The 15,428-nt window shown below is 48.6% G+C and overlaps 1 protein-coding gene across 2 annotated transcripts in view; it reads right to left on the reverse strand.

Annotated features, from left to right (window-relative positions):
• Positions 1–15,428, reverse strand: part of LOC142588514 (uncharacterized) — a 210,578-nt gene that overhangs the window by 89,011 nt on the left and 106,139 nt on the right. For both annotated transcript variants that reach the window (XM_075700330.1, XM_075700331.1), the window contains exon 3: positions 9,960–10,088. In XM_075700330.1, the coding sequence (XP_075556445.1) occupies positions 9,960–10,088 (129 nt within the window). The remainder of the gene's footprint in view (positions 1–9,959; positions 10,089–15,428) is intronic.

A 15,428-nucleotide genomic window follows, 5' to 3' on the forward strand; every position in this document is an offset into this window, starting at 1 on the left:
GTACCAAGCATTTCCATCCACTGCTTCTCGTCGTGCTTTTGACGGCAGCCGAGCGAACATCGACACGAATTCGATGAGCTGGCGAGCCGATTCTCCAGGTTACCGCTCACACTTCCCTTCTCCGGGACATCGTTTTCCAGCTGCAAGACGCAGTTCCACCGACGTGGCCTGAGGGCGATCTCCCAGCCTACGCTGGGGAAACTGAAGGCCGCGACCTCAGCGGGGAAGGTTGAAACAGGTCGAAGTGCCGAAAATCCCCCACTGCTGTCGAACAAGAAGCCGATACAGCCGGATGATTTGACGACAGACGATTGTTAGTGCCGATATGTTACTGTATCAATTGACGGCCACGACGTGACGGTACTAGTAGACACTGGCGCGGACCATTCGATCGCAACTGAAAAGCTGGAGGACAGACTTCGCAAAGTGAAAGTGGAATGGTCAGGACCGCGCATTAGATGTGCTGGAGGCCAGCTATTAACACCGACTGGCAAGTGTACTGCAAGGATCAACATAGGGGATTCGTCATTCGTCGCAAATTTTGTTATTCTCCCCGACTGCTGCAAAGATGTCATCTTAGGTATGAACTTCTTACGCGAGTACGGCGCCGTCATCAACATGCCAGAAGGTATACTAACAATTTCTGGGGACGAAAGTGCACAAATACAGCACAAGTCCTTGCGCATTATAGACGACGTCACCGTACCACCGTTATCTTGTCGTCTGGTTTCCTTCAGGTGCGACACAGAGTACGATGGGGAAGGTATTGCTGAGCAGATAATTACGCTTTTGCTCACTCAAGGTGTTGCCACGCCCAGAAGTCTTGTCAGAGTAATGCATGGGCAAACAGAACTACTGCTGACAAACTCGAGCAAGCAACAACGACACATTGCAAAAGGCGCAGCAGTTGCTTACCTCGACGAGATTGAGGAATTTGGCGAATGCCTTGCATTACAACAACGAGAGCAAGACGCTTCGGCACCGTTGCCTGTTCTTGACGTGAGCGCGAGCTTATCACCAGCGGAAAGGCAGCGCCTTGTGGACCTGCTTCAGCAGTTTCGCGATTGCTTCTCGTCGACATCCAGAGTTGGTCAGACGCCACTGACGAAGCACCGGATTATCACGGAGGAGACAGCGAGACCAATCCGACAAAACCCGTACCGTGTAGCACCAAAAGAACGCGAAGCGATCTGAGAGCAAGTGAAGAAAATGCTCGAACACGACATTATCCAACCATCAAAAAGCCCGTGGGCATCGCCGGTAGTGACGGTCAAAAAGAAAGACGACGTTTCTGTGTCGACTACTGTAAGCTGAACTGGGTGACAATGAAAGACGTATACCCATTACCGTGTATCGACGATTCTCTCGACAGGCTGAGGCATGCCCGCTACTTCTCGTCGATGGACCGCAAAAGTGGCTATTAGCAAATCAAGGTTGACGAGAGAGACAGAGAAAAGACTGCTTTCGTAACGCCTGATGGGCTTTAAGAATTCAAGGTCCTGGCTTTCGGTTTATGCTCAGCTCCAGCAAATTTTCAGCGACTCATGGATATGGTTCTGTCAGGCCTAGCATACCTCGAATACGTATAGTTTTTTCGGAAACGTTCGAGGAACACCTGAGACGGCTGCTGGCGGTTCTACAAACTAACCGGTCCACCGGCTTCATACTGAAAGCAGAAAAGTGTCACTTTGGTTTCGAGGAACTACAGTTCTTAGGTCATGTTGTGAGTCATCAAGGCGTTCGCCCTGTCTCCGACAAGGTCACGGCCGTCGCAAAGTTTCCAACGCCAACGGATAAGAAGGATAAGAAGGCAGTGACGCGTTTCCTAGGTCTCTGCTCGTATTATCGAAGATTTATAGCCAATTTTTCACATATAGCTTCACCGTTAACGCGCCTTACAAGAGAAGACGTTGCCTTGGTATGGGACGAAGAAGAACAAGCAGCGTTTAATAATCTCCGACAGCGCCTGCAAACACCTTCTGTACTGGCTCACTTTGACGAGGACGCTCCTACCATGATTCATACGGACGCTAGCAACGTAGGTCTAGGCGCTGTGCTCGTGCAGTGGCAAGACTCAGCCGGGAGAGTCCTTGCATACGCAAGCAGGACGCTCTCTCGTGATGAGTTTAATTACTCAACCACAACAAAGGAATGTCTTGCGGTGGTATGGGCAGTTATGAAGTTTCGCCCGTATCTCTATGGCCGTTCTTTCAGTGTTGTCAGCGATCATCCCTCACTTTGCTGGCTGACAAACTTGAAGGATCCGCCCGGTCGACTAGCGCGTTGGAGCCTAAGGCTTCAAGAATTCGATATGACAATGGTGTACAAGTCCGGACAAAAGCACTCCGACGCCAACTGCCTTTCAAGGTCACCGATTGAGCAGGAAGTCATAGAAGATGACGAAGACATGGCTTTTATAGGCGTTCTAGACAGGGACACGATTGCTCGTCAGCAGCGGGAAGACAGCGAACTGATTCCGCTTATTGAATTTTTAAAGGCTGGATTACAAGCGCGTTCAAAACATTTGCAAGAAGCTTGCCATCATTCTGCCAACGTGCCTCCGTCATGAGGTCTTGCAAGCCTGCCACGATGAACCGACATCTGGCCACCTCGGCTACACGCGAACACTGGCCCGAGTCAAAGCGAAATATTACTGGCCAAGGATTGGCACCTTTGTGAAACATTACGTGCGCGCGTGCCTCGATTGTCAGCGTCGCAAAGCACCATATATGAAACCAGCCGGGCTACTACGACCAGTCCAAGTGCCCACGACCCCATTTGCCCAAATCGGCATGGACTTTCTCGGACTATTCCCGACTTCCAATACTAGCAATAAGTGGGTAATAGTTGCCACCGATTACCTGACACGCTATGCAGAAACCAAGGCCCTTCCAAGTGGCACCGCAGTCCAAGCAGCGCGATTCTTTATTGAAAACGTGGTTCTAAGGCACGGTGCACCAACGGTGATAACAACGGACAGAGGGACTGCCTTTACGGCTACACTTCTAAAGACAGTGCCTAGCCTCAGCGGCACGGCTCACTCAAAGATCACAGCCTATCAGCCGCAAACGAACGGCGTAACAGAACGCTTGAACAAGACTATCGCCGACATGCTGAGTATGCACGTAGACGTGGAGCACGAAAATTGGGACGACATTCTACCGTACAACACATTCGCTTACAACACTCGTCAGCAGGAAACAACGCGAGAGGCACCGTTTAGCCTTCTTCGTGGCTGTGAAGTGACGACGATGCTCGATGCGATGTTGCCACATGACTGCGGTGATACAGGCACGCACGCTGAAGCTTTCGCTCAACGTGCTGAAGAAGCGAGACAACTCGCCCGCGTCAGAATCGCCCGACAACAGGACTACGATGCTCGAAATCTACGGCAACGATGCATCACATATCAGCGAAGCGAGAAAGTGTGGCTTTGGAGTTCCATCCGTCGGCGAGGGCTTTCAGAAAAGCTACTCAGGCGGTACTTTGGTCTGTACAAGGTTTTACGGCGCCTCAGCGACCTAGGTTATCCCTTACAGTCCTGCTTCCTCCACGGTGAGGCAGCGTCCACCAGAAGTCGTGCATATTGCGCGCATGAAGCCCTATTGTTCGGAATGAAGAGCCCACACCTCGCCTGACGCACCTGCCTGCCGCTAGGCGAGCGTCGGGACGACGCTCTCTCTGGAGGAGGAAGGCGAGGTCCCTGCGCGATCGCTTTTCAGTTTGCCTGCAATTAAAGTGTCCTGCCCTGTTTTATCAGTTCCTGCTGCTTGTGAATCGTGACAATATGATGCCGACAGCCTTATGTGCTGCACTCGCCTGTTGCCTTGCAGAGCGACACGATGTCGCAGTTTAAATCGCTAAGTTTGCAGCCCACAACGAAACAAGGGAGATTCATGGTCTTCGTGAAAAGAAACCTCGAGACCAACACTGACGTGCAGGTATTGCCAACACATAGCACGTTGTAACAAAAACAGACACTTAGTGTGTGCCTGAAGTGCTTGAGCGTAGTGATGAATTGTTGCGTATTCTCTGTTCCATTTCATTTCCTTAAGGACCCCACGAGGGGGTATTACATATGGAGTGGAATCAGCTAAGATAAACATGAATAACACTTCCACATGTGTTTATATACAAAAAAGGTTATTTAAATTTTCAACGAATGACGATGCACAGGTGATATCAACGATATGTTGGGGAAGGCCGTTCCAAGAAGGAAGCTGAAAAGTTCGGGCACGTGCACGAAAAACTTTAAAAAAATTAAATTATGGGGTTTTACGTGCCAAAACCACTTTCTGATTATGTGGCACGCCGTAGTGGAGGACTCCGGAAATTTTGACCCCTTGGGTTTCTTTAACGTGCACCTGAATCTAAGTACACGGGTGTTTTCGCCCCCATCGAAATGCGGCCGCCGTGGCCGGGATTCGATCTCGCCACCTCGTGCTCAGCAGCCCAACACCATAGCCACTGAGCAACCACGGCGGGTCTCACGAAAAACTTGAAGGTTGTGGTTGGTGCGGTGAGAAATGTACGATGCTGTCATGATATAAGGTGCACGATTGAGTGACGAGTAATAGAACTTGTGGTACAGCAATAAGGTGGATATGCGACAACGGACTGAGAGAGGCGACGAGGCAGATTTAGTTTTCAGAGCTGAAACACTGACGTCATACGAGTAAGAAGAATGGATGAACCTCGTAGCACGATGTTTAACTGATTCTAGATCACTCATGAGGTTAACATGATGCGGGTTCCATATGGCGGATGGATATTCTAGTTTAGGTCGAACGAGTGATTTGTAAGCAAGCAATTTCAGGTGATGTGGGACGAGGCGAATATAACGTTTGGGAAATCTCAGTGTTTTGTTGGCTGATGATATCACGTTAGTAATGTGTTCATTCCATGTTAGATCATTAGATAATGTGACGCCTAAGTACTTGAAAGACCATACAGATTCTACGGACTCGTTAGCGATTGTGTACTGAAAGGAATGAATATTGTGTCAACGGGTAATGGAAAAGAGCTTGAATTTGCTAGAATTAATGAGCCAATCTTCAAACTTCTAGTATATAAACAAATTAAGAACATCCCAACTATTACGAACAACATTTGTTCACCATAAAGTTAAAAAATTTATGAACGACAACCTGGATGGCCAACGGATAGCTCGCCCGATGATGATTTATTGGCATCCTCTTCAAAACACGTTTTTTGTACAAGACGCATAAAAAACACTTCCATGGCAGGTAACCCATTTGGAAATGTATAATGTGCCCGCTATAAGTGGACCAGCCCGGCCTTTCGCGGGTTACTTGTTGTAGCAAGCGCAGACGAAAGGAGTCGGGTTTGGGGACACTTTCGTGCTACACAGTGTGCGCTGCTCCCTGTAGCGAAGTCGCGGTTACAACGAACATCCTTCCTTACATCTCTACCTCGTCAACCTGGCGCGAGCAAGCACACCAGGCGGACTCGAGCTTATCGCACGACAACCGGCTTTATCTTTATGAGCCGGATTAAAAGGGCGCAAGCGGCGAGGAACAACTGTCTCGGCGGAACAGCGAGATTCCAGAGTCGCCAAAGCGATAAAGAGCTCGTACGGCCTCTATATTGGGCCTGTAAAGATTTACGTCTTACGCCCTCAACTTGTGTCACACGGCACATTTCGACGTGCTTTCACTACGGTAGCGCGCGCGCATGTATGTTGGTCATCCGACAATTATACAGCGAAAATTATATATAACCCCCAGCCCTGCAGCTTTCCCAAGATTGCGTCAATATTATACAGCCGAAATTTATAATTATTTAGAAACAGTGGAATTCCGTCGCAGTAGGTCTTTAACGGCCAAGAGAAATGAAATTTCACTTGGGCTAAATTGGTTATAATCCGAGTGGCACCAAAACAACCTTGGAACGGCTTGTGCGGGTCTCTGAATTACTAGCAGAGCAAGTGGTTAGCAGTAAAACTTCATTTGGGCCTAGTTGGTACACAATTCTGAAGTTAAATTTACAGCGCAAACACCCAAGAGGAACCACAACAGTGTGTGTCGTATCTTCCTTTTGTGGTTCGTCTTAGGTGTTTGCGCTGTAAGTTTAATAGGCTATATATATATATATATATATATATATATATATATATATATATATATATATATATATATATATATATATATATATATATATATATATATATATATATGGCGTGTCGCAATCGTCGCCCTCTGTGTGTCGTGGAGACTACTGTCACGAAAAAAAAAAGTATGGCGTCACATCATACAGAGTGACGTCATGACTTAACGCATGATTGGCGCCAATGTTTCTTTGGGAGTCAGCATTTCGAGACGAGAGCAGTTCTTCTTTGAGCTTCCAACTAGCGTCAGCTTACAAGTCAGCCTGTTTTTTTAAACTAAATTGTGGGGTTTTACGTGCCAAAACCACTTTCTGATTATGAGGGACGCCGTAGTGGAGTAGTAAGATCTTGATGAGGGCTAGTGGTTCATACTTAGAACTGAGGTGAAACAGCGTGAAAAAGACGAGGACACAAGGAAACAAATACCACAGACAAGCGCTGTCTGTGGTATTTGTGTCCTCGTCTTTTTCGCGCTGTTTCACCTCAGTTCTACGTAGTGGAGGACTCCGGAAATTTCGACCACACTGGGGTTCTTTAACGTGCACCTAAATCTAAGCACACGGGTGTTTTCGCATTTCGCTCCCATCGAAATGCGGCCGCCGTGGCCGGGATTCGATCCCGCGACCTCGTGCTCAGCAGCCCAACACCATAGCCACTGAGCAACCACGGCGGGCTACAGAACTAGGGGTAGCTGGCTACAGTGTACACTGTAGTGTTGGCGGCGAGCCTTTCCTCCTCTCTGGTTTGTGCGATCCGGCGCGGCGCTGCTTGAAAGCATGGCTGTCGCGTGCTGCGGAACGATTTCGATATATTTTAGATCGTACTTTGTGAAATTTGACCGTTGTTACAAGGTCGTCAGGGAAGCCTTTCGGTGCAGCGGGTGACTACAGTATACGCGGAAACATCTCTTGGGGGCGCAACATGTGGCGCGCATTGTCAGCTACGGTGTGTGGATACGTGTTGCGAACTTTTTTGCGTACATCGGTTTTAATTCAACGAAGAGAACCGGCATATCTGTATTACCAGCATGCTCGTGTGTACGGCCAACCTAAAGCAACCACGAAACATCTAAGCGGCAGGCGCTGTCAAATATTTGTGACACACCGGCATCCTTCTGACGCATTTCAAGTCTAGTAGGCTTGAAATCACTATATTTCTGCGCCAGCCTCCTGCATGAGGCCGATGGCACTGCTCAACACAGCGATCACTGTGATTGGTGAACCGGCATGATACATATATAAGCTATGTGCTTCGGCATTGGCTTTCTGCCCTGAAAAGCCATAATATCTCAGATGGATCGCATAAAATTAAGTGATGGCTATTTTCGAGGACAAAATTTCCGTAATACGTGTGAGTGCGTCGTAGAGAACGGAACGAACACAATCGGAAAAAAAAATTCAGCTATCATCCTCTTTCTCGAAAAAGAAAGAAAAACGGGCTAACGCCACAGTACGACGTCGCATAGTCACGCCGCACGTCTATAGATCTATAAACGTTGATGCCGCTTGCTTGAACCATGCGCTATATAGAACAAAAATATCTGCAATCCAGCACCTACCACTGCTTAGGTTGCTCGCACCGTTCGTAAACGGTCGCTTTGCTGGACAACTATAGTTGACACTGTAAGGTATGCTGTTATTACTAACCAAAACTATTTTATTCGTGGTTGGAAACCTCATCCACAGAACCAAATAGTCACGCAATGTAAATGTAATCTGCAGCTAACAGCTTTAACGCTTGGCAAAGTATAACAGCTGAGCTCAAGGCTATCGTAGCAGAACGGTACCCACGCTGTTACGATCGTCGCGTATGTTTCATTGCTCCTAAACTGCAGCTTAGAACTAGAGGACAATACTGCAATAAGGTCACATTAGTGAATGAAACTTTCAGAAATGCACAATTGATCTCCGAGGCTGATTTTAGACTCAAACATGCGGGTACACATCGCGCTGCGTGCTCCGTCCGCCTCAACGCCTGCAGAAAGTCCGGCCATACCAACTTAAACCACTTCAGTAAGTCTCACAGAACCACGTAGAAGACGCATTTTCCACGTAGAAGACGCCACGTCATACTAAATAGACGGCACGAGCGCGAAAACAAACGCCAGAAACTACCGCCAAGAGTATACCTGCCCTACAAAGCGGAGCGCTTGCCCAAGCCAGCATGCCGACTGCCCATAGATGGCGCCACTGCATATCAATATGGTGGCGCCCATGGGAAAACGGTATATAGACTAGAACATGATGGTCTAGAACCGGACGGGCTGAGCGCATACTCCGGAACCCAGCGACCGGCCGCTATGTTCCCTGAGCTGCCAAGACGCATTCGCGTGCATGTAGCGCGTGTGTGTTACGGGGTGTTCAATGTGTAAATATGTCTGTGCCCGCAACATCCAAGTACAGAACATCCTCGGGGCGTCACTGCGTCATATATGGATGTGCAAATAACCAGCGAAAACGAAGCAGATTGCAGAGTACCTTTTGCGACGAACACGATGTACGTCGAGAGCTGTGCCGCTGTGGCGTATTCAGCCGTGCATGTCCTTTTGTCTCTCTATGTGTGTATCTGTGCGTGTCCCTGTATGTGTATGTGTCTGTCTACGGGCCTGGATGACACAAAGGCCTGCGGTGGACTTCGTACAGCGGCTCACGCCATAGAACTCCGCGCCTGATTCACAAGTAAATGCCGCGAAAGTGTTCGCACTGCTGCAATGTTCTGACGCTCATGACAATCGCACTCATGCGTAACAGACTGAATTCCGTGCACTGGCGTTAGTGGCCACAATATTTCGCAATGCCTTTCAACAACTATTCGAAATCGTTACGTGTGAAAGCTGGTTTGTTCTGCTTATCGTAACTACTGGCCAGAGGGCAAGAACGGCGATGTTTGCAGTGGCGTAGCAACGGGGGGGGGGGGGGGGGGAGTGCACGGGGCCAGTAGGGGGGGGGTCATATACGTCTGAAAACACCCGAAAATTGTCCATATCCTCGCCTTACTCGACTACACCCGGGGGGGGGGGGGGGTGACAGAAGAGCTATCGGCCCCGGGTGCCAGACGACCTAGCTACGCCACTGGATGTTTGTTAAAGAAGTATGCATACATTGCACATTATATATGGCACGGTTGAACTAATGTTAATTCATTCTTCCACCGTCCAGAGACAAAAAAAAAACGGACAAATCTGGGCATCCGCGCTACGCTTACGTGTGCTACGCTTACTCGAACCTACGGCATGCCGCCTGTTTTCAAGGCGCGATCCGCGAGATTCTTCCAGGCACTACAACGCGGAGGTAAAGTATATTGCGTACTGCAAGGCTTTTACTAGTTCATTACGTATTGTGAGACGTGCAAATCAAAGTGGAATAGCCGCAGACCCAATGTTTCCGCATGCAAAAGGTAATGCGGACTTACCCGAACGATCCGCTCCGTCTGCGGACGTTGGGCTTGCCACAGCCATTCCGATTTGCAGCACAATCTTGCCGAGATGCCGAAGTTCACTAACTAAATTCGTTAGCTAAAATTCACCATCCCGTCCTTCGTGAGAACTTCAAAGAAATGTCAAGGCGCAAGCACTGCGTCTACCTGCGGTGGCCTCGCTTGGGAGCTCGCAGCCGTCGGAGCAGCAGGTGGCGCCACCGCGCTTTAAAATATGGCGCCACTCAATTTTTTTTCTGTGCTCTGGTGTATAGCATACGGTGCGAGATGTCATCGCACTTGCACTTTATGCGAAACCTCACAGCGATGCCTACGATGGAGTGACCATATCGCGCAGAAATAAAGATTAGAAAAACTCCCCGCGGCGGCGCCACCAGTCAGACACCGCAGCACTCACGTGGTCGTAGTCACCGCAGCTGCGCCGGCGCCCTTCCTCCGCCCTGGAGCGCCGCTCGGCGCACAGCTGCAGCTCGGTGGCGTGGCAACGGTCCTCGAGCTCGGCGTTGGCCGACCGAAGGCGCTCGACCTGCAACCGGGAGAAGACACTCAGCCACACCAGCCGCTCAACGTTCACGCTCAACGTCCACTCAGCGTCGCCCTTCGTCGCTCGCTGTCCCACGCCTGCGTGCGGAGCGAGTCGGGGTGCGAGTGTCACTGGAGGGAATGAATCGGCTTTCGGGTAGCCAAATATCTCTTACATATCAACTGACACACCTTAAAGGACAGCGCGGCGCTACAGACAGCACACAATGGTTGGAACGGATACATACAATCAATACACCAATGATGAATTATACAAAAATTACACATGCGAGAAAATCCGGGCCGACGACAAAAACAACAAAATGCAATAGAACACAGCAGAACAAAATATCTACACATAAGTAATACAAGACCGAGAAAAATCAACACGTACAGTTACCGGCCGCCAAATGACAAGCAGCAAAAGTTTTTGTACAATGAAGCAGGAGTCCCAAATACGAGTTTCTAGAATGAGCACGTTCTGATCGTCGGTACAGTCCAGCATTGTGGATCTGGTCGAACCTATCTCAAGACGAACGTAAACGTCACCGCCTTGAGGCATCGACACAACGTAATGCAACCATGTGTACGCAGCCAGGATGCTCTCCCTCTCGACCAAAATGCTCTGGACATTGTTACGGTTCACGTTGTACCGTAATGAGCGGAACGGGTGCCAAACGCCTGAGACACGAAGTGCCTAATCATAACGCTCAACATGAAAAGACTTGTCCGTCAGGTGTGTGCGACGAGATTATGCGCGGAATGCGCGAATCATACTCTCCTCTGCCCTATGTTCAACCCCTCTGCGCCAGGGAGTGGCTTCTCTCAGTATTCCTCTGTGCGAGTTGATATGACGTTACCTATGTTCAACCCCTCTACGCCAGGGAGTGGTATCTCTCCGTATTCCTCTATGTGGGTTGAGAAGACGTGACCTACGTTCAATCCCTCTACGCCAGAGAGTGGTACCTCTCCGTATTCCTGTATGTGGGTTCACCTGACGTGTCCCGATGAGGTCACCTACCAGAAAGCGAGAGAGAATGAGGTTCACATGGTTTAACCGTTAATGACCACCGGTTATCTTCCCTCCTCATTACATGCCCTGCCCATGCCCATTTCTTTTTCTTGATTTCAACTAAGATGCTATTAACTCGCGTTTGTTCCCTCGCCCAATCTGCTTTCTTCTTATCCCTTAACGTTACACCAATCATTATTGTTTCCATAGCTTGTTGCGTTTTCCTCAATTTAAGTAGAACCCTTTTCGTAAGCCTCCAGGTTTCTGCCCCGTAGGTGAGTACCGGTAAGACACAGCTGCTACACACCTTTCCCTTGAGGGATAATGGCAACCTGTTGTTCATGATCTGAGAATGCCTGCCAAACGCACCCCAGCCCATTCTTATTATTCTGATTATTTCAGTCGCATGATCCGGATCCGCGGTCACCACCTGCCCTAAGTAGATGTATTCCCTTACCACTTCCAGTGCCTCGCTACCTATCGTAAACTGATGTTCTCTTCCGAGACTGTTGAACATTACTTTAGTGTCTTGCAGATTAATTTTCAGACCCACCCTTCTGCTTTGCCTATCCAGGTCAGTGAGCATGCATTGCAATTGGTCTCCTGAGTTACTAAGCAAGGCAATATCATCAGCGAATCTCAAGTTGCTAAGGTATTCTCCATCAACTTTTATCCCCAATTCTTCCCACTCTAAGTCTCTGAATACCTCCTGTAAACACGCTGTGAATAGCATTGGAGAGATCGCATCTCCTTGTCTGACGCCCTTCTTTTTGGGGATTTTGTTGCTTTCTTTATGGAGGACTACGGTGGCTGTGGAGCCGCTATAGATATCTTTCAGTATTTTTACATACGGCTCATCTACATCCTGATCCTGTAATGTCTGCATGACTGCTGAGGTTTCGATTGAATCAAACGCTTTCTCGTAATCAATGAAAGATATATATAAGGGTTGGCTACATTCCGCACATTGTCGATCACCTGATTGGTATTGTGAATATGGTCTATTATTGAGTAGCCTTTACAGAATCCTGCCTGGTTCTTTGGTTGACAGAAGTGTAAGGTGTTCCTGACTCTATTTGCGATTACCTTAGCAAATACTTTGTAGACAACGGACATAAGCTGATCGGTCTATAATTTTTCAAGTCTTTGGCGTCCCCTTTCTTATGGATTAAGATTATGTTGGCGTTCTTCCAAGATTCCGATACGCTCGAGGTCATGAGGCATTGCGTACACAGGGTGGCCAGTTTTTCAAGAACAATCTGCCCACCATCCTTCAACAAATCTGCTGTTACCTGATACTCCCCAGCTGCGTTCCCCCTTTGCATAACTCCCAAGGCTTTCATTACTTCTTCCGGCGTTATTTGTGGGATGTCAAATTCCTCTAGACTATTCCCTCTTCCATTATCTTCGTGGGTGCCATTGGTACTGTATAAATTTCTATAGAACTCCTCAGCCCAAACGTAGCCAAAAGCGAAACTTTTGGTTAGCCCAAAAGTAGCCAAAAAGCTTTGCCTTTTTGTGAAGTCATTAAGCATATTGAATTAATTTTCGGCACGAATACCTACATGTTAGTTTTTCCACGCATGACCTCCGCGCGCATCGTCACGGAGGCCATGCGGCACGGAACACACACGCGCTGAGCGCGCGCAAGAAACGCCGGCACGCAGGCGAATTCACGGTAAGGAAAATGCGCTCTTCATTGTAAATGCACTGCTTTAGTTTTCCCAGAGCACCAAAAAATCACGAAAAGAACAACACAAAAATAGCACCGCGCAATAAACACGCTAAGCAATGGCATGAATTCAGGCGTTCAGTATTAGTACTTACAGTTCTTGATAATTTCGCTTAACACCATCCAATTCACTGAACGAAAAACTACAAAAACAAATTGGAAGACAAAGTCTAACACAATAGATGGCGGTTGGTACAAAATCTAGTACGATATATATACATAAAAAGCATGCTATGATTAAGCATCACGAGCTTACTGCAAAGTGGAAATGCTTGGTCCGTACAAAATGTCAGAGCTGAAACGGGACAAAAATTCTTGGCCTGGTTTAAAAACCGTGCAGCAGCCTCCTTTCATGGCCAGGCCAAACTTCACGTGGAGGAGCGCTACCAATGTCTCGTTCGACATTATGTTTCGAAGGTCGGTTTTAATGAGCGAGACATGGTTGAACATTCGTTCGACGGCGGCATTTGACACGGGTAGTGATAGCAAAGACAGCAGGGGGGTTTGTAGTTGTGTCGGGAATGGGTGGCTGTGGTAGCTGTGGGACAACGGAAAATATATGTTCTACGTTGGCGTTGGAGCAGGGGCAATTTGGGGAGGACTTAAGAGTCCGAGCGAATTGACACGTAGGCGCCATGCGGCAGGCAGAAAATTCGGCAAATTTCGGTTAGGTTCAGCTCGGTGTTCTCCCTCTGTTCTGGCGCCGAGATCACCAGCGGGGCACCGTCAACGGGAGCTAAAAGTATCTCATGCTTAAAACGTAGGACGCCCAAAGCTCACATGTGGAGACAGCAACAGTCTATGTTCGCTGGCGCGCGCGGGTAGCGTTAGTTCGCGGATCGAGACGTGTTTCCTGAAGCCAGCTTTCTTAATTAAAATTATCAAAAGGCCGCGATCCTTGACCTTTCGACTTGCATATGTGTTCTCTAACATATAATTTCGAAATTTTGATCTTGTAGCAGACGCGCTCAATTTCTTTAACCTGCTATCGTCCGCATTTTGATTCCAGCGTGCTTTTCATTTGTGCTTAACTATTTTTACTTTTTTTTGCACAGGAAGATGATGCAGCCCAACAATAGCCATATAGCCAAAACGAAAATTCTGACGCCAACTCGGACAAAAAGTAGGCCAATTTGGCTATTAATAGCCCAATCTGGCAACCCTGGTACAGGCGCGAGTAAGAGAGGAAAGGCGAACGGCGAAACTCGTTTTCACCCCACCGCGTCGAATGCGCACAATGCCCGGTGGAGAACTGTAGAGAGAAGAGGAGAGGGAGAAGAACGAGGCAGTTCCCATACAAGAGAGCGGGGCGAGGTGACGTGAGGAGGCAAGGAAGGGGAAACAGGATAAGCTTAAAGGGCGCCTGAAACGGTTCGGGCAGATTATGTAGACGGGTAGGGTACAGCTAAAGTTAATCCTTCGCACCACAATTTGTGTGAAACGTCTCATATTAAGAGAGCTACAGATCGTTACAGGTCACCCTCTTCCATACTCATGCATTTTCTCCTCAACTCGTTCGCCGAGTGATTGGGGCTAAACTCCGCCTTCACTGGCTCTGCGTCATGGTGGCACGTCGTGTCGTCGACTTCCGGTTCTCTAGGAGCGAGCGCGCGAAGCCTCTCCGCCGGCTGCTTGGCCGTCGACCCCAAGCGAGAGCTATCGAAGCAGAGCGTGCGCTGCGAGCATTCTGTCGCAGCGCCGAACGTTCCTGGTATTCCGGTAGCCACAGGCAAGCTGGGCATTTAGACGGAACGGTGGAGACATAAACTCAAGCTGATGAAGGAGCTTTAGCGTAGACGTACGTGAGCTGCCCCTGATCGATCTCCACGGTCCAGCCACCCGCTGACGCAGAGCTTAACCAGCCAAACAAAGAGCTAATATTGCTCTAGCCAAGTGTAAAACATATTAAACATTTACAAAAACAACGTGTTAACGATCACACTACTGCGAAAAATTTACACCAGCAGGAAAGAAGAATAAATTTAGTTACTGCTACCGTGTGTGGTTGAGCTCTATGCCACCAGGTGGCCGCACCATGCAGACCATTCACATTTGCGTTTCTGCTCATGCAGTCAAGCGGCCAGGCCCTGTCCCCTTGCTCTTGCGTTTACCCTAATACCGGACTCGCGAAACGCTATTGCGTTAGTAATCTTCCGGTGTGAAGTGACGGCCGCAAACGTGCAAATCCTGGCGCTGATCGGATAGCGGTAGTCCGGTGCACTACAGCCAGTCCGCTCGTCTGCTGCCTTGCAGAGGGACACGATGTCGCAACTTGACATATTGCCAGTCACTACGTTTGCAGCCCACCACGCAACCAAGTCGAATCATAGTGCTCGCGAAAAGACTGAGGCCGAATCTGACCGCGGAGCTCTCGTCAAAATGGAGCACGTTGTAACACAAGCAGACGACACTTGCTGTGTGCCGGAAGTGCTTAAGTGTAGTGAGAAATTATTCTTGTGCATTCTCTGTTACTTTCTTTTTATAGAAACAAATTAACTAACATTCCAACTATTACGAACATCATTTGTTCACCATAAAGGTTTAAAATTATGGCGCTCAATTACAAGCGCTCTTATGCATATCATGTACGAATGTTTTCT

Source organism: Dermacentor variabilis, chromosome 7 (assembly GCF_050947875.1).
Source record: "Dermacentor variabilis isolate Ectoservices chromosome 7, ASM5094787v1, whole genome shotgun sequence".
In the NCBI taxonomy this organism is placed as follows: domain Eukaryota; kingdom Metazoa; phylum Arthropoda; class Arachnida; order Ixodida; family Ixodidae; genus Dermacentor; species Dermacentor variabilis.